At 35.1% G+C, this 18,344-nt stretch overlaps 1 protein-coding gene across 2 annotated transcripts; it reads right to left on the reverse strand.

Moving 5' to 3' along the window:
* Positions 1 to 1,989: 1,989 nt before the first annotated feature.
* On the reverse strand, positions 1,990 to 15,840 carry NUDT12 (nudix hydrolase 12). 2 transcript variants are annotated; one of them, XM_045838036.1, is made up of 7 exons: positions 15,793 to 15,840; positions 13,006 to 13,217; positions 11,904 to 12,487; positions 9,657 to 9,824; positions 8,230 to 8,343; positions 5,354 to 5,553; positions 1,990 to 4,391 (listed from the first exon to the last, which is right to left on the reverse strand). In XM_045838036.1, exons 2-7 carry the CDS (start codon positions 13,209 to 13,211, stop codon positions 4,281 to 4,283), a joined length of 1,383 nt encoding a protein of 460 aa, XP_045693992.1. In that variant the 5' UTR covers positions 13,212 to 13,217; positions 15,793 to 15,840; the 3' UTR covers positions 1,990 to 4,280. The 2 variants fall into 2 exon arrangements, with proteins under 2 accessions (XP_045693992.1, XP_045693993.1); XM_045838037.1 differs by lacking the exon at positions 8,230 to 8,343.
* Positions 15,841 to 18,344: the final 2,504 nt, after the last annotated feature.

Raw genomic sequence — 18,344 nt, forward strand, 5'->3', positions numbered from 1 at the left:
AAAATAAACTTCAGACTAGATCAGTTTTTTATCCATTCTGTTCTAAAATAGATGTAAGTACCAGTGTCAATTTCTACTCCTGGGTGGAACTCCCATGTTACTGAAAATGAAACCACCTCACAAGTTAAGTGATTAGAATTATGTTCTTAATCCATCAAGGGTGAGACAAGATGGTCTGGTACAGCTCCTGTGAACCCAGGACTGGAAAGCCAGGGCAGTTTTTCATTCTCTATGCTGTAGTTTGTCTGTTATCAGACTTTGGGTTAGAAAGAAAAATGTTTCCATTAGCAAAGTTTCTTTTTCAACTCAATAAATCCTTTTTAAAATTTCACAGCCACCCCCACTATTCTGTACAGCATCATCATAATGGGAATTGTGAAAAGGAGAAATATCCATTGTCCAATGCTATGGCATTGTCTGCTTAGCAGTGTAAGAAACATAATGTTCTTCAAGGAATAAAGAAAATTTGAAAGTGCTAATTCCACCAAGGAGTACAATTATGTGTGCATATCATTTAGTGAAAATTGAATGAGGAACTTGCCTATGAGCCCAAGTAACACATCCAAATGTTCATTTTATAGTTGAAAAATTATTTCTTGAACAATAAAAAAGTTCAGGCTTCTGATTACCCATTTCTTCCCCATGCAGTTTTTATTACTTGAATAACTTTCTTTTGATCATTTGTACTTTTGGAAAATAATTATTTGGAAATCTACTGTATATGATAATAAACCACACTTCCTCTTTCAAAATCTATTCTGAATTCTGAATGTCTCAGGAAGAAAAAGGACAAGATGTAGTATAGAAATATCACTGAACTTATTTTCACCAACAGCTCCTTTTCAATTCTCTCCTGACCAATGAAATGCTTCTGAAGATGCAGGCTCCTGGCAACATCATTATCCGTTTCTTCAAAATAGGAGTTCTCAAAACGTGCAGTGTGTCTGTCTCATCTACCTCTGTGCTGTCAAAGCTCCTAAGCATTTGGCCCCTTAGGGAGCACTCCCCCCACATCTACTCTGAAGTCAAACTCTCCCAGCTCCTTTTCTAAGTGCCTCCCTCTCCAAGTGCCTCAAGACCTAGATCTTTCACACTTGTAGACAAATACTCTTAATTTTGCACTTTGAATTACATTGTCCTAGATCTTTTTCTACTACAGAAAACTGGCCCTTTTAAGAGTAGCACACACATAAATTTCACTTGGCATCCACCATTCTCACTTCACACACACATGATATATATTATTGTAATATTATATATAATTTTTAGAACCTAGTAACTGGTTCTCATCCCTAATACAATGTGTTATGTAAACTTTATTCTCAATTATTAACAAATTTGTTTTATAGAACATTTTCACCTAATGTTGTGCTATAAGCACATTAGCAACACAGTTCTATCTACTATTCTCATATGAGATTTAGTTGTTTATTTACTTTATTAACAAACTTACTGTCTCCTTTCATCTCATGGTCTCACTTTGCTTGTTCCTTTTTTTTTTCTGTCTTTATCCACACCCCTTAGCTAAACTTTAAAAGATTTACTCTTTTATTTTAAACTTTACTCTTTTAAACTTTAAAAGATTTACTCAGTTATTTTTCCAACTAATTAAAATATGTAGGCTTCTAATTCTTCTAGCCCTTCCATGAAGAGTAAAAAAATAAATTCAAAATGCAAAAACTGGTAACATTAGACAAGTAATAAAAATAGACAAGATACACAAATATGAAATTACTGACATATGTACATGTAGTTTGGTGTGTGTGCGCATGTATGGACATGCATACATATATATATGACTCAAAACTATAAAATTAAAAAGATTTAAACAAAAATTTAAATCCAATATGACAACTTTTAAAAGGGCATTTGTATATTTTGTTTACACATCATTAATTCTAAATAGGAGATGATGACTGAAATTTAGCCTTTTCCATTTTTTCAGAAGATATTTATCAAAACATTAAAAAGCACACACAACACACAAAACAGAGAATAGATAATTTTTTTAATGTATTGTTACCTTTATTTCCATTAGAATACATTGATGGCACTTGAACCTTTACCATTTCTTGGCTATTTCTTCTACTTACACGTAGCTATTCACCTCTCAGAGGTTAACAATTTAAGAAAGATTATTAAAACAATAATTTACTTAGATACTGATTTTCCCTGAGTACAGGGTTAAATATCAAAAACTAAATTTACAACTACTTGTTGATACTTTGTATTTTACTTTGCTATCCTAAAACTTTTGATGTAATCTTAGGATCTGTAAGTACTAAAATACATTTGAAGTAAAACTGAATTTTAAGTCATTATACTTAAGAATAATCCAGGCACAGCATTTTCTATATGCCTATGTAGTTCAAATTTTATTATGTATCAAATGTCCTGTGTAAGTCTTAATTTTGTTTAAAGACCTAATATCAATAAGCCTTCATCAATTACTAAGAAAACCATTGTTTGTTAATAAAACAAAGTTTTACCTAATAAAATTATCTTATTTAAGTTAAATTTTAGTATCTAAAATTTTAATTAACAGTATTTGGTAAACTGAATTTATTCTTATTATCTATTATTTTGATTTATCTTATATACACTTTTAGTAATAGTTTCTACTTTCGATCAGAGGAAGACTGCTTCTCTGGGTTATACAATATAAACTTGTAATTTACTTAACTGAAAATATAATAAATTGTGTTAAAATTATACGCTGTAATTGTATGACTTTCATTAATTAATTTACTTTTAATGAATTAATTAAATTCACCTTTCAATATTTCCTTTACCTTATCTGTAAGAGAAGGGCAATGAAATCTATATATTATCCTTTAGGTCTCTTCCAGTTCTAACATGTGATAGTATACAGCCAAATTATATAAATTTATGTATTTAAGTATTACCTTTTAAAACAATTTCAAAACAGCCTTGTAAAATATGACAATTCTGTGTTGCAAAACTGTGAAGTACAATTTACTTTCTCTAGAATCTTACTGTTTCATTTCTAACATATACTTACTTTATAAAGCATTCTTAGAATGTGTTAAGGCCAAAAGCAAAATGTTATATATGAGCTTAATAGATGTTATTAGTAATGATTATATAGCTTTTTGCTAATGCAAATATATTCCTTATCACAAAATGCCATAAAGCCAGTGTTTTTTAAAAAATATGTAAATCTTTCTGTGATTTACATTACATCTGACCTTTGAGGAGAATTCCTTTCAAATATGTTTCATTTCAGTGAAAAAACAGAGAATCCTGATTTGTCTTAAGGCTTTGAGTAGATCTAATAGAAAAATAGATTAATTAATTTTAGGTTTAAGGAAGAGGCCCCAGACGCAATATATGCTCTTACTTATTCTGTGGAGTTGTCAAAATAGAAAATTCTTAACTGATGAAAATAGACTAGAAGCAACACTGTTAACTGCAGCACTGTTAGAACAATGAAACCAGGAGAAAAAAGTGAATTACAATGGGAAGATGAGCAAAAATCAGCTACTGACAACTGAAAGACAGTTTATGGTAATGGAAAGATGAAAAATTCAAGCTCAAAATTCATTAAAATGATTTTGTCTAATTTCTCAAAAAAGATGTGACATCAAGTCAGTGTTTTTATTAACTATGTACATATGCAGGGTCTGGCACAAATAATGCCTACTTATTACAAACTCTTTTATTACAAAATCATAGGCATGTAATTCTGTAATATAGCAATATCACACTCAAGCACACCATATGACATTTTAGGTGAAATGTTCAAATTGCTGTCCATCTCATGTGAGACATTCACATCCCCTACCAACCACACTCAAACAGGTGTTACTTCTGCCGGACCTTGTATATGAGATTTAATATCTGATCTTTGAGAATTATTTGTAAGTGTGTTTAATTTCAGCAATGAATCTTTAATGACTAGTCTAATGCTTACAAGAGGTGTTAGGATTTCAGTGTACTTACATTTTTGGAACATATTTCTTTACAACATGATTTCTCTTATTAGAAATATGGTTTTGTGAAATAGAATTGTGGAGCACAACCAAAAAAATGTTCTAGATAGCAGGATGATCCAGATTTAACAAAATCTGAGGCAATGTTGTAACTCATAAAAATAAGAATTCTGTGGTTAAGATGAAATGTACACTTTGAAAATATTTTAAAATCCGAATATGACATTTTGTGTTGTGACATTCTAAAGAGCACTGAACATTTCTAACCTCAATTGAGGAATAAGTTGTATAAGAAATGAATCAGTACTCAAAGTCTAGTTTTTTGATTTAGAGATTGGGGTTCATTCCAATCCAGTGTTTGATTAGTTGATGTGCAATAGCTCGGCTTGGTGGTACGAAGAATGCCTGCTGCTTCCCTTTGGTCAGAACATCCACAACCTAAAATATACCATAATAAAATGTATTAGGATTTCAACGCTGTTACACCTAAATACAGCTTCTATGCTTATACGATAAACTAAAATGTGATGACTTTTCTAGTGAATGACAACAGCAGAAAGTAATAAATTTCATATTCAACATGAAATATTTAATGCAGCATCTTTAGTTGCTTCAATGAGTTAGTGATTCCATTTTCAAAATATTTGAGTAATGTGTACCTTCTTATGAAAGTGAGGTCATGAAAAAGCAAAGCATATGCTCCACACTTATTTTCAAAGTGATGTCAACTTTTGGGACAGGTTTCACTTCATAAAATTTTGAAAAAATCTTATTTCTACTTTTAAAGGTTGAGCATAAAATAAATTTTATTTAGACAAAGTCAGAAAGGACTTCAGATCTTCAGTACTGCAGAATATCCATTTATTTTCTACAAATACTTTGGGTCATGCAAAATACGTATTTCTAATTTATCTTTCCTTATAAAACTTACTGATGTTGTAAAAAGTTCTTGCAAGTATATTTTTGTTATACAGTTTTGTCATTCTTGTCCTAAGTATATTTTAAACCGAACAAGAACTTTTCACAAATTTTAAGTATTTTTACTGGTATTTTTAAAGAGATAACTGTTTTAAAGCTATAAATTAAATATAAAATGTTTAAACATAACATTCGTGTTTCTCATCTCTGAAATAACAGTTACCTATATTAAGTATACTGAAAGGCATCATTAATTTGAAGGAATGGTGTTTGAAATTGGGAAATGGCACAGAATCATCATTACTCAAAGAATCTCATAGAATGAATTAACACAGGACACATCAATTACACTGTAATCCATGCATGATGAGAGAGCCACAGCCATTCATTCAACCTGTTGAAAGCAAGTATCCTTGCTGCATGCCTACACCGATACAGTCAGAGAACAATCAATAGCAGAAGGAAATTAAATTGAACTTTACCTGTTCTCTAGTGAACCAGCGGGCATCCTCTATTTCATTCTTGTCAACTTTAATTTCTGTAGACAATGCCACAGCTAAGCAACCAATCATTAAGGAGGAGGGCATTGGCCATGGCTGACAAGCGACATACTGAACATGGCCAACTTTGACTCCACTTTCCTCTTCCACTTCTCTCCGAACAGCATCTTCTATTGTCTCCCCTAATGAAATAGGGCAAAAGAACAAGTAGCTGATGAACATGCCTTGGACATACTGTGCTCTGAACAGTTCAAACATTTGGAAATCATTTTGGACAGAACCCAATTCAAAGAATCAGAAACAGGCTGAAATTGGATTGGAATTCAAGAAAACTTTATTTGTTAAAGTATATGACTGCATACAGAATCAAAATACCAATATTCTTTTTATTTCTTAAAGGTCCAAATCTTTATTTACATTTAAAAAATAACATCTACAACTATCTAGCACCTACTATTGGCTAAACACTATGTAAACACTTTAAATAGTATTTCATTTATATATTATCACTGAATAGTTATGTTGTTACATGATTTTTATAAGTGGCTAGTCTTTTCTTCACTAAAATCTTCAAACTCTTTTTTCTTAGGTTGCCAGTTATTGCAGATAACTTTTTTCAAAATAGTCAGAAGCACATAACACTAAAAGTTTAAAAGCAACATTAAATAAAATTCAGTATTTTACTTTCTAAATGATTACTTTCTTCTAGATTAGTGATTTTCAACCGGTGTGCCACAAAAATTTTAAAAATGTATGCAATGCCTATTTAGTAAGGGGCACTGATCTCTTTTCCCTTAGACTGTCAAATAGAAAAATGACAACAGCCAATACAACAATAGCCATCCAGTGTGAATGACCTGTCTCGAACCATAAATATATATATCATGTAACAGAGTTGCATCTTATTGGTCATATCACATAATAAGAGTGTGTCTGATTGGTTAATACGTGGTAACAAAAATTCTTATATACAAGTATAGGCACCTGATTTTTTGAAAATTCACTTTGGAGCAAAAAGAGTAATTATTATTTTTGTAAATCAATCAAAATTATACCTCTTTTGTCAGATCAGTGAAAAATATATTTTTTAATCTGCCATAGAATTTTAATAATTAGATTGTGTGTGCCATGAGATAAAATAGGTTGAAAATCACTGCTCTGGATGACTGTTGACTCAGCTATGATAAAATAAAATGATGCCAATAAAGGTACATTTTGATTTGCTGGACTTGAGAATTAGAATAAAGAAAATATATTCTAAGTTAAGTTTATCTGGGAGTTTAGAAATATTTTGCTATTTAAATATAGCTTTCTTTTCCAAATAGATTAATACATTTTCTATATTAAAATTAACAACTTATGTTCATAAAAAACATAGTGAAAAGATAATTCATAGACTGGCATGTTTGCAAGACCATAACAAAATAAAGAATAACATATAACACATAATTAAAAACTCCTAAAATCAATGAGAAAAAAGGCAAACAACCAAAACAAAAATAGGCAAAGAACATAAACATGTAAAACCAAGGGATAGAGAAAATTGGATGTTTAATACACATTTGAAAAAGATACTCCATCAGCAGGAAAAATGAAAACGAGAGTGACACACTATTTCATATCCATCAGAATGGCAAATTAAAAAGTCTGAAAATTCTAATTTGGTGAAAATGTGGAACAACAGACAATTTCATGTACTGCTAGAAGGAATGTAAACTGGCAGGGACACTTGAGAGAGCAACTTGGTAATATCTAGAAAAGGTTCAGATGCTCATATCCTATCATCTAGCCATTGTACTCTCAGGTATGTATCTAGATAACTCCTGCAAATGTGTATAAGGAGTAGTATAAAAATATTGATGGTAGTGTTATTTGTAATAGCAAGAGCTCTGAAGTAAGCTTAATGACCAACAGCAGAATGGATAAATGAATTTCAGAATATTCATAAGTGGAATGCTAGACAGCAGTAAAAAGAACAATAAACAAACAAACCTAGAGGTACTAGAGGCAGCATTGAGCCACTAGAGCATGGACTTAGAGACAAACTATCCAGGTTTGCATCCCTGCCTGTTACTTACTAGCTGCTTGATTTTGGGCAAGTTTTATTCTACCCCAGTGCCTTACTGCCCCATCTATAAAATTGCTGACGATCATATGATTTAATATATGGAAAGCCTTCAGAACACAGTGTGGCTCTACATGTGTTTATTACTATTATTATCTAGCAATGCAGACTGATATTAGAAGTTGAGATTAAAAATGTATTAATTAGATATATTCATTCATTTATTCCACAAATATTTACTGAACTTCTACTATTTAAGAGGCACTGCCCTAAGGGTTTGGGACACATTGATGATAAAATACAGCCCCTTCCCTTATGGATCCAACTTTCCGGTATGAGCACATAAATAGAGAGACTGACAAACGGATGGACAGATATGTGCACACATACCAGGTTAGGTGGTGATGAACACTGCAGCAAAAAAATGACAGGATAACAGGGACTGTGAGCACAGGGTATGGGGCTACCTCATGTATTGGGGGCTATCAAGAAAGGCGTCTTTGAGAAGGTGACAGCTGAGTCTAGTACAGAAGGAAGTGAGGCATAAGTCATGTGGATACCTGGGATAACAGCAATACATGACAGAGCAAATACCGAAATTTTAAAATATACAAAATTATTCCACCAGTAAAAACAATAATTATAATTTCAAACACACAGAAAATATTTAGAAATACCTGTTTTATAACATAATAATTTATCAAAGATTATTTCTCAAATGTTATCTAAAATTTTTATTGGGAAATTATAAGTTAATGAAAGTTATTACAGAAACTATTTTAAAAAGGCTTACCAGGTTCAATAAATCCAGCAAGGCAAGTAAACATGCCTGGGGGGAATCTTTTTTGCCTGCCTAAAAGACACTTGGTCCCATCTGGATGAATAACTTGCATGATTACTACTGGATCTATTAAAAAAAATCAGATGTATGAATGACAGGAAAAAGTAATTGAAACTAATTGTGTGTGTAGGGTCCCTATCTAGTAGAATAATTATAAGGTATATCTACAGTAAGAACAACACTGTTGTCTAGTTACAAGAGATTTTTCCTTTCTCCTTAATGACAGTATTTTAGAAAAGTTGTATAGAATACCATCAGTGAAGTGAAAGATCGCTTTTGTCCTCCTTCTCATCTTAACAATGGTTATTGTGTACTTATGGTACCAGACATATTCTTATGTTCTTTAATAAGAAAAAAGTGTGAGTAGATAGTATATGGATGGCATGGGGAAAATTCAGATTTTACCCTGGTAAACTTGCCTCTCTCTTCCATCCCAATCCTTAACAAAATGCTTTTAAAAGCTAACATGGCTCTATGATCAAGTTTAAGCCATTAAAAAAATACAAAATACATATACATATAAATTAAGTAACAGTTCACCTCTCCAAAAGTCACTAATCTAGTGAATTATCCTCCCTATATCAAGACTGAGATCCGGGAATCAAATACAAGAGGCTCTCCAGCAGTAAAAACAGATGTCACTAAGCCATGCACTTTAGTTACTCTCAGGCGACCTCCGCAGGTGTTTCTTCATCTATTTTTTTTTTCCCACACAGTTTTAAAGGGCTGGGTTATCAGATTTCCAAATCCCCAGCAGACTCAAAACACGGATTCGAAGAAGGAGAGAAGGTACAGGCAGATACCGGCAGTTATGAGAAGGTAGCTCCAGGCTGTACTGCTTTGGTAATGCCTCAAACAGGTACCGAATGTGGGGGCTCTTTTTTTTTTTGTCTCTGGCTAATTATATACAATGTCCTTTACTTAAAAGTCATGAAAGTATGTAATAACTTAATATTTATAATCTTAATGGTTAAATTAAACATGCTCTTTTTTTTAAAATCATTTTTTAATTCTTCTTTTTTATTTTTAGTGACAATTTTTTTTATTTTATTTATTTATTTTTATTTTTTTATTTTTAGGGAGGGAAGGGAGGGGGAGAGAGAGAGAAAGAGAGAGAGAGAGAGAAAGAAACATCAATGTGCGGTTGCTGGGGGTTATGGCTTGCAACCCAGGAATGTACCCTGGCTGGGAATTGAACCTGGGACACTTTGGTTCCCAGCCCGCGCTCAATCCACTGAGCTACGCCAGCCAGGGCTAAATTAAACATGCTCTTAATAAAAATGTTAATCCATCTGCAACTGAAAATCTTGTCTTCCCAGAATGTCTTAATGCCTACGATTCCAGATGGCTGAGATTGCACTGAAAAATAAAGGGCTTACCAACTCTTGGATATGATGTATTATGAACACCATGAAGGCTAGGACAGTCTTCTTTTAAGCATACTCTTTTATAGCCACCTTCTTCAATTTTAGTTGCACTTCCACAGGTTGGGCAGAACTTATATCGACTGTGCCAGGCAAGAACAGATCTTGCTTGAGCTACGACCCCTTCAAGAGAAACAAAAAGTTTTAATTCTGTGACAAATTGTGAACAAACTAATCTATATGTAAAATGTTCTTAAATCATAATGAAGACATATATTGTAACAATATAAATATTCTTAAGTCACAATAAAGACATATACTCCTGAATAGTTCTGTGATCAAAGGTTTAGTATTCCTATTTTTATGATGTATACATAAAGTAGAAGATTAAATTCTATGTATAACAAATGCAAATTAGATTTAACTATAATTTGAACTAATAAAGTATAACTCTTCATATAAGATAGATGTACTAATATCTGTCTTACACACTATATTAACTCAGACTTTTATTATAGGTGATTTTGAAATTTTGGGTAAAGATTCTGGCGTATAGTGAAGTTACAAATGGTGACTTTATAATAGAAACTTTTATAAAAATACACTACAAAGGCAGTTCCTAACTTGGATTTGAACTATAAGAAACAATATTGCTAGGAAATTGCTGGAAGTCATCTCTACCTTTGTGACTAAGCCACTACTGGTTCATCTCACTGTGGAACACATCCTATTTACAACTGGAAACTGCAGAACATTAAAAAATACTGTATTTACACTGTTCATGTCTCTGTAAGGGCCTTCCTTATCACCTGAGGGAAAGTGAACACTGACAGGTGACCCCTTCCTCACCTCCCATTAACTCCTCCATCTGTCATAATCTAGCTTCTGTTCCTTCCATTACACTGACACTCCTCTTGTCAAGTTCATTAACACTCTCACACTACCAAAACCAACGATTCTTATTAAAAAAACAAAATAAAACAAAACAACTTTGCCTTCACTGTACTCAAAGTCTCAACAGCATGCAACACATTTGACCAGTACCTCCCCAAAACACTCTGCTTTCATGGTTTCCATGTCTCCTGTTTTCCTCCTATCTTACGGCCACACCACTGTAAATGACTTCTCTACCTCTACCTGACCTCTAAACTGAGAGGGATTCAGGCATGATTCCGAGAGTCTCTGTCTTACTTGCTCTCCACTCTCTAAGTAATCTCAGTAGTTTCCTGGGATTTAGATACCATCTTTGTGTTGGTGAATCCCTATGGGGGTATCTAGTTCAGACCTCCTCTCCTTCCCTCTCTCCGCATTCTAACATCCCCTGCAATTTAGCCTGCCCAAAACTAGTATCTTCATTTACTTACTTCAAGTCTGTCCTGCTTTCCTTGCTCTACTCATCACCTTACATTATTTTATCAAAAATACTATCATTATTTGCCAAATTACTAAAGTTCAAACCTAGCAGTCATTCCTGTTCTTTTCCTTCATTATTATGTACTCTATATGCATCCCATCAAGTACTGTCACTTTTTTTCTCAAAATATACCTTGAATGGATCTCTGTTTTCCATCTGTACTACAATCACTTTAATTCAGGTCATAGTCCAGGTTACTGTCACCTCCTTCTCACTTATAATAGCCTACATACTGATCAAGCCCTATCAGTTCTACCTCCAGAATGTCCTGGCTCTTTTACCCTCCATTAATTCAAGCCACTGCAATCTCTTACCTGGGATACAGTAATTTCTAATCACCTCTCAGTAAGACTTCTGAGTTCCATATTTAATAACCTATAATTCATGATCTATAAAGCAGGCAAAGTAAAGGTTTTTTTTGTCTTTAAACATAGGTCAGGTTATAACATTTAAATGGAATTTAGACTAAAACACCTAGTTTCTTACCATGGCATAAAAAGGCCACACAAGAACTGGCATACCCAGCAATAGAAAACAAAACCAAAGTCTTTGCCATCAGGCTCAATGTATGGTGCTCAATCATTATTCACTGAAGAATCAAATGAAACCATCACACATTAGGGTTAATTGTGGGGAAATTAATCTTGGCTGATTAAGACTGCTGTAACTGCCCAGGAGAGCAGTCCCCTAGGGTGAGAACTTTACACAAGTTTCTAAGGAACACATAGCTTAATTTCACTACTTACTGGAAAAAGCATGTCCCATAGGAACTGCAGATAAATACAACTGCAATACAGTTCCAAAAACCAGATTATTACTGATAGAAGTAAAGACTGTTCACTTCTTACCAGCTTCATTTTCTTTCAATTGCAGAAGAGCTGGCATTGGTGGATGAAGAAAATAACAATTTTCATGTCTTTGCTTAAATTCTTCAGCAGCAACAGGATCTATACCTAGAGCAAACCAGGCAACCAACCCATCTTCTCTTGGGCCTTCCCCAGCACACTTAAGTAACTCTTTTTTCATTTCAAGCTCTACTCCAAGGAAAATCAAGGTGATTTTTTCACGTTGAGCCAAATAATCCTTTATATCTGTGTAGTTCAGCTGACAAAGCCTGACTTCTGGTTGTTGGGAACTTTCTTTGTTGCCACCTAAAGTAACCAAGGGATTTAAATCTGAGAAAAGGATATAAACTGTGGCTGGATGGCTTTCTTTAGCTAGTAGCCAGTCAGTATTATTTCTTTTTTCACTTTTCCGGTCCAGTAGTGTCTTGCTAAAATAATTTTCACATTCTTCTACAACATTGGTTAGGAACCAAGGCTTCTTCTGACCTTTAGCATTAGCTAGTAAGTTAGCTATATGCTTGTAACCCCAAAACTCAGCGATATCCAGTGCAGTCTGCTTTGATCTGTTGACAATGGATCTGTCACACCTACAGATAAAAGGAAAAATATAATAGGAAATAAACATTTTCTCCAGTGTTTATTATAATACAATATTTTTAGAAACATATGTAACAAGTGGGAAAGTTAAAAGAAATAATCATAAATGATGTAAAGTTAGAGAAAGAAGATACTTTAATTTTTGGAGAATTATACAATTAAAAAGCAGTATGTGCTGTTAGATATTTAAATTTTACAAGGAATTTGTCCTAGTCACAGTGGGCAGATTTACATTTTCTATTTGGGGAACCATTAGATTAATTTTGCTTTGCTTCATAAGTTTGTTTCATAAATTTGTTTTGCTATTAAGTATGAAAAGTTAATTCCTCAATAAAAGTTATAAGCTTTGACTAGAAATTATGCTATATTTTGTTAACAGAACTAGGCAATGAGTCATTTATAAGTCCAATGATATAAATGTGGCTACAAGAAAAAATAAAAAAAAAAAAGATGTAACTCAGAAATTAAACCACATCCTCCTTCAGGTGGTATAGCCCAAAATGTTTACCCTTTCTCAAGTAGCAATTGGACAACATCCAGGTGCCCATTCCTTGCAGCATACATTAAAGCAGTCCAGCCATTTTCAGAAGTTTCATTGAGAAGAGATGGAGAATGACTAAGAATCACTGTTAACTTGGCAATATCTCCTTCTGCAGCTGAACAGTGAAACTGGGAAATTATTTCTTGTTTTGGACTTCTCTTTATAGAAGACATTTCTTCCTTAAAAAAAGGAAAATAGAAAAAAAACATTTGCAATTGCTTTTTATATCAATGATTGAACATTACCTGAGTGCTGATATAATTAGAATAATAGTTATGGATTCCCAAGCAATATGTTCTTCAAAAGTTAATTAGTAGTAAAATGTCATCACAGCATACACTTCAAAACTGTCATCAGCTGAGAATTTTAAATATAATTCAACATGAGGGATATATAAAATAATGTGTATAGAACCTTTGGTAAAATTGGGAGCCATATGCTTGGGAAAGGGAGTCGGGTAACAGCTTTACAATGGAAAGTGGGAATTTGAAGTAGACAGAGGGACTTCAATGGGAAGAGGATTTAAAGCAGACAGAAGTAATGGCAGAAGTTTTTAGCAGATGACAAGTATTATTCTCTTAATGCTTGGGTACCAGAAACAGGTCCCTGCCCTCAGAGGAATTATAATCCCACAGTAAATTACTCGAAAACTAAGTTTCTCATGGAAACCATTCATTGCTTTTCCTTGCTCATTTCTGTAACCCATGTGAAATTTATTTTTGTTCATAGTGTGAACGGTCAAGACACATTTTTATCTCACTGAGTAATCCATATGACTTGGCAACATTCTTGAAATTACCGTCTTTGTCTCATTGCACTGCAGTATTATCTTTGTTATAAATTGATCATATATTTTTGATCTATTATTGGACACTTATGTTGATTACTTTGTTTACCCTTGAAACACAGAAACTTTTTAAACATTAACTTTGCATTGATTATATTCCATTGTTTCATTAAGAAAAAGTATAGATAATCTTTATTTCATACCTCCTAATAAATGTTGTCTAAACATGGGTTGAATATGGTAGGGCACAAATCGAGCTATTTTTGGTGGAAGTGGTTCATGTTTCAGTTGTCTATCAACTCCTCAAAGTACTTTTTATTCAGGTACACATTTTTTCTATAAAATGCTGTTAGGAAAACATTTGGGTTCCTACCTAGGCTTCTACCATTCTAAGTAATGAGATATTTAGGCTTAAAAGGAGGAAAGGTTGTAATCCACAATGTTTGAAAGCTGATGTCTCTAGGGTTCTGACCCTACAATTTGGCAGATCAGTTTTATAGTAGTAGTATGAACAAAATTTAAGGGGAAAAAATGGACAAGAGAGATTAACTTTACTTGGTGTCTGTTCTTTCCCTTATCTTTCTACTATTCATAAATGAATAGGTGAAACTTATAAATAGGTGAAATATATTCACAAGAGTGTAAACATTTGGGTAAAACCTAATAATAAAAATTTGTTTATAACTTAAATTAGTAAGAGTGACTTCTATATTAGAAAACATTTTAATTTTTGATTTACTCTAGAATGTGCCTGACCATTCTCTTCATGTTGAGATTTTTAAATGCTTAAAAATATTGTGAATTAAAAAAAAGATATATCTTTTCAGAACTTTGTTTGAAGCACTACTATATACTGACTGGTGTAGTCTCCTTTCTAAGGTGCCTTTCCTTTAAATTTTCTATACAATATCATCATACAGGTCCTTTATTAGGTTTACTTTAAATAATATTTCACTGCCTCATGCTCTAAGTCATGGTCACTTCCTCAGCCTCAACACAGGCCACTCCAGGTGACTGCAAAACTTTCTCTCCAGAAATACAGTACCATTCAGTAGCCATAGTGCGATGCAGTGCTTTCAGGAGAAAGTGGAAAATGTACTTTTCCCCCCTTAGCTTTCTCGGCACAAAAACCATCTAGAAATAGAACCATTACTCATTCTAGAGAATTACACAAAGTCTGAAGTCCAGCGCTGCTGCTTGATTTACTTTTTCATCTCTCATTGACAGGCCCTCCAGAGGGTAAGGATTTGAAGGCAGGATCAGGTGATTCATATAACCTATTGGCCTCGCTTTCCAAGAGGAGCATGTACTACTCTGAGAGGTCATTTAAGAGAACCTTAGGGTTCAAGGGTCTCAGATTTTATCCAAACCAACATGCACTTTTACTGATGTGTCTAACGCGGGGCCCATGACTTGCTCAAGGTTACCAGTACATTGCTCAATACGGAACCGGCTGATCTCAAATATGGTTCTGTCACTTAAGTCACCAACCATTATTTAAGGAACTACCCTTCCTGGGGCACTCAGGGTGATCATTTAACCAATCGAGCAGCACCCATGCACGGTCTCTTCAAACAGTCGAATGGTTTGAGAGTTTATTTTGTTGCCATTACTGTGAATTCCTTCTTTCAAAGTGAAACCACGCCTAAGGCAGCATTCCCTCTCCCCCACTTCAAAGGCCGGGCTGGAAGTGCCACCAGCCACAGAACCCGCTGCCTCCGCGCCATCTCCCCGGACCCCGGCCGCAGAGCCACAGCGCCCGCGCCCGCGTCCGCGTCCCGGCGCGAGTCTGCGCCACACGACCCAGCAGGGCCAGGCGGGACGCGCTGAGACAGAGGAGCCTGGAGGACTGGTCGCCGCCCCAAGGGCAGGGCGCGTTACCTCGCTGCAGCAGCAGCTAACCTACGCACGACCTGACCAGAGGAAATCGGGTTGTGGTCAAGGGACTAAGAGAACCCCACACTTACTCTTCCCGACGCCGGATAGAGCCTTTCTAACTTCCGGTAGAGGGTTGGTGTCCTCGCACGGCCTTATGGGAGACGTAGTTTGAAGGTCAGAGCCTGGAGCGACCAGAGAAAGGGCGGGGTTTGGGGGGAGTGTTGGGGGAAACATTCAGGAAAGTTCTAGGCAACAGTTCCCTGCTAGTAGCCCAGGCGTTCTGGGGGTGAGTGAAGGGTTGATTATTCTTCCAGGTGAGACCAAGATATGTGGAGTGTGGTGCTGGCGATGAAAACCTCTAAGGCCTATTGAATAGGTTTAAAGTTTTCCAGCAAGTTGCGGCCAACAGATAAAGTCCAATGCAGTGGAGTGTCTAAAGCATTCTTTCATGTTAAATAAAACTGGAATGATTTTAAACAAGTTGTTGTCCTCTGAACCTCAATCTCTTTACGCGAAAAATGGTACCATGTGTTGATGCCCACTTCATTGAGTAGTTCTTTAGAAAATACTACAAAGTGCTAACAACACATTTCTGAGTTGTTGTGAAGTTTAAGTAGAAGAATGCATGCAGAGCTCTTAGGACAGTGCTAAGTCTAGAGCTGGTACCCACAGCACAATTATCGTTGCTGTTCTGTATTATTTTAGTTCCTTCTCTTTCATGCTCCTAAACTTACAGAAGTTAAGCGAGTCCAAGGTTACAAAGGTAGGTGTTGGCAGTGTTCTAATTTTCAGACTTTATTTATTAAAATTGTCTCTTGGGCAAAGAGTCTCTTAAGGTTGACTATTGCTTCCTGCCTGGATTTTAGTTACTATGTTAATGGCAAAGAGCACCAGATGTTAGAACTCTCCTTGAGTTCCACTAAAGAAAAGAATTCTGAGCCAAGAAATTCAAATATAAGTGAAGATTTATTTAGAAAGTCACAGAGGTAAAATAAGTGAGCTGTGCAAGAAGTGAAGCAGCTGGGCTGTGTGGACTCAGGAAACAAGTTACAGAGGCAAAAGAAGGGCTTCTGGAGCTTAGGAGAAAGAAAGCAAAGGTGTGTGCTTTGAGGAAAGAAAGGGGGAAGGGATGCCCTGGGCGTGCTCTACAGAGAGAAAGAGCATGCCCTGGGGCCTTCCTGTTACGGGTCTTTATCTGGAGGTGTCTGGGGAGGATTTCAATAGAACATTCTTCAGCTTTCCAGGTGTGTCCTTTTAGGGTAGTGGATTTTACTGACCGGTCACTTCTAGGGTAGGAAGTCCTTAGTGATTGTACCTGGTCCTGCTGTCAGCCATGGCTGTTGCTGTCTGGTTCTGCTGCTTTTCTGAGCATTGAGCTGAAACACACCTGAAACCTAGATGTTTTCTGTAGTTTGATGAAAATATTGTCTTTGTGATCAATAGACACAAGGTTTTGTTTCTAAGATTTTTGGATATAAGTCTGAACCTCATTGTCTTGAGGGAGTGGTCATGCAGGGCTTGTATGGGGAATCGTGTGAGGCTATTCTCTGGCCTTCTTTGTTCCCCATCTAAGGGGTCTTATATGCTAGGGGAGGAAAGCTCAGGGGTGGGCCCAAAACACAGGACCAGTGATGTGAAAGGTCAGGGGTTCTAAACTGATGTGTGAGGGGAGTTCACCCTGGGGGTGAGGTCCCACCCTACAATACTTGTATTCCCAGTTTTGTTCATTGCTAGGCACCTGGGGCTTTGTGCCTGCTACTGGAGCTTCAGTAGCTGGCCTGTAGTTCCTACTCTGCTCATATCTGTCTAACTACCTACTGTATCAATTAGAAGCTTCTCACAGTGAATTTTATGTATGTGTTGACATTGTACTTTCATAACTGCTCTTTCTAGCTTTGTCCTATGCTTCTGTCTGTCAATAGTCGTCTTCAGCCCTTAATGATTTCAGTGATCAGGCAGGAGCGCAGGAATACTGAGTTTTAGTTAATTCACTCGGAATACCCAATCTTTGATTTCCAACATATAGTAAGGTAAATAAATCAGATTAACAAATGCTCACATATTAATCACTTTTGTAGAGTAAATAATTATTAATGTATAGTCTTTCTCCTAGCCCATTAGATTCTTTTGAAATACATCATAATATTCTTTTACTGATAAATATTTAAGAATAAAAGTTTTGGGGTTATAAATGTATATCTATAATATAAAAGGGTTTTTAAAAAGAACATTACTATAATATCATTAGTGCAAGTCAAATTTTATAATTCCCTAATATCATGAGACATTCAATATCAAATTTAATCATTTCATAAATTTTATTTTGTTTTACTTGAATTAGGACCTAAACAAAGTCTCCATATTACATTTGATGATTTTTTAAATGTATATGTTCACCTCTAATTTTTTTCTTGAAGTTTATTTGTTAAAGAATAACGATCACCCATGTGGCTCAGTTGGTTGGCTCGTCCCATAGCCAGAGGGTTGTGGGTTTGATTCCTTGTCAGGGCACATGTCTGGGTTGCAGCTTTGATCCCTGGTCCAGGTGCCTATGGGAGGCAACCAATAGATGCTTCTCTCTCACACTGGTGTTTCTCTCTCTCTCTTTCCCTCTCTTTCCCTTCCTCTCTCTCTAAAAATA

This window comes from Phyllostomus hastatus, unplaced genomic scaffold (genome assembly GCF_019186645.2).
Source record: "Phyllostomus hastatus isolate PE091 unplaced genomic scaffold, TTU_PhHast_1.1 phas_contig_254, whole genome shotgun sequence".
In the NCBI taxonomy this organism is placed as follows: domain Eukaryota; kingdom Metazoa; phylum Chordata; class Mammalia; order Chiroptera; family Phyllostomidae; genus Phyllostomus; species Phyllostomus hastatus.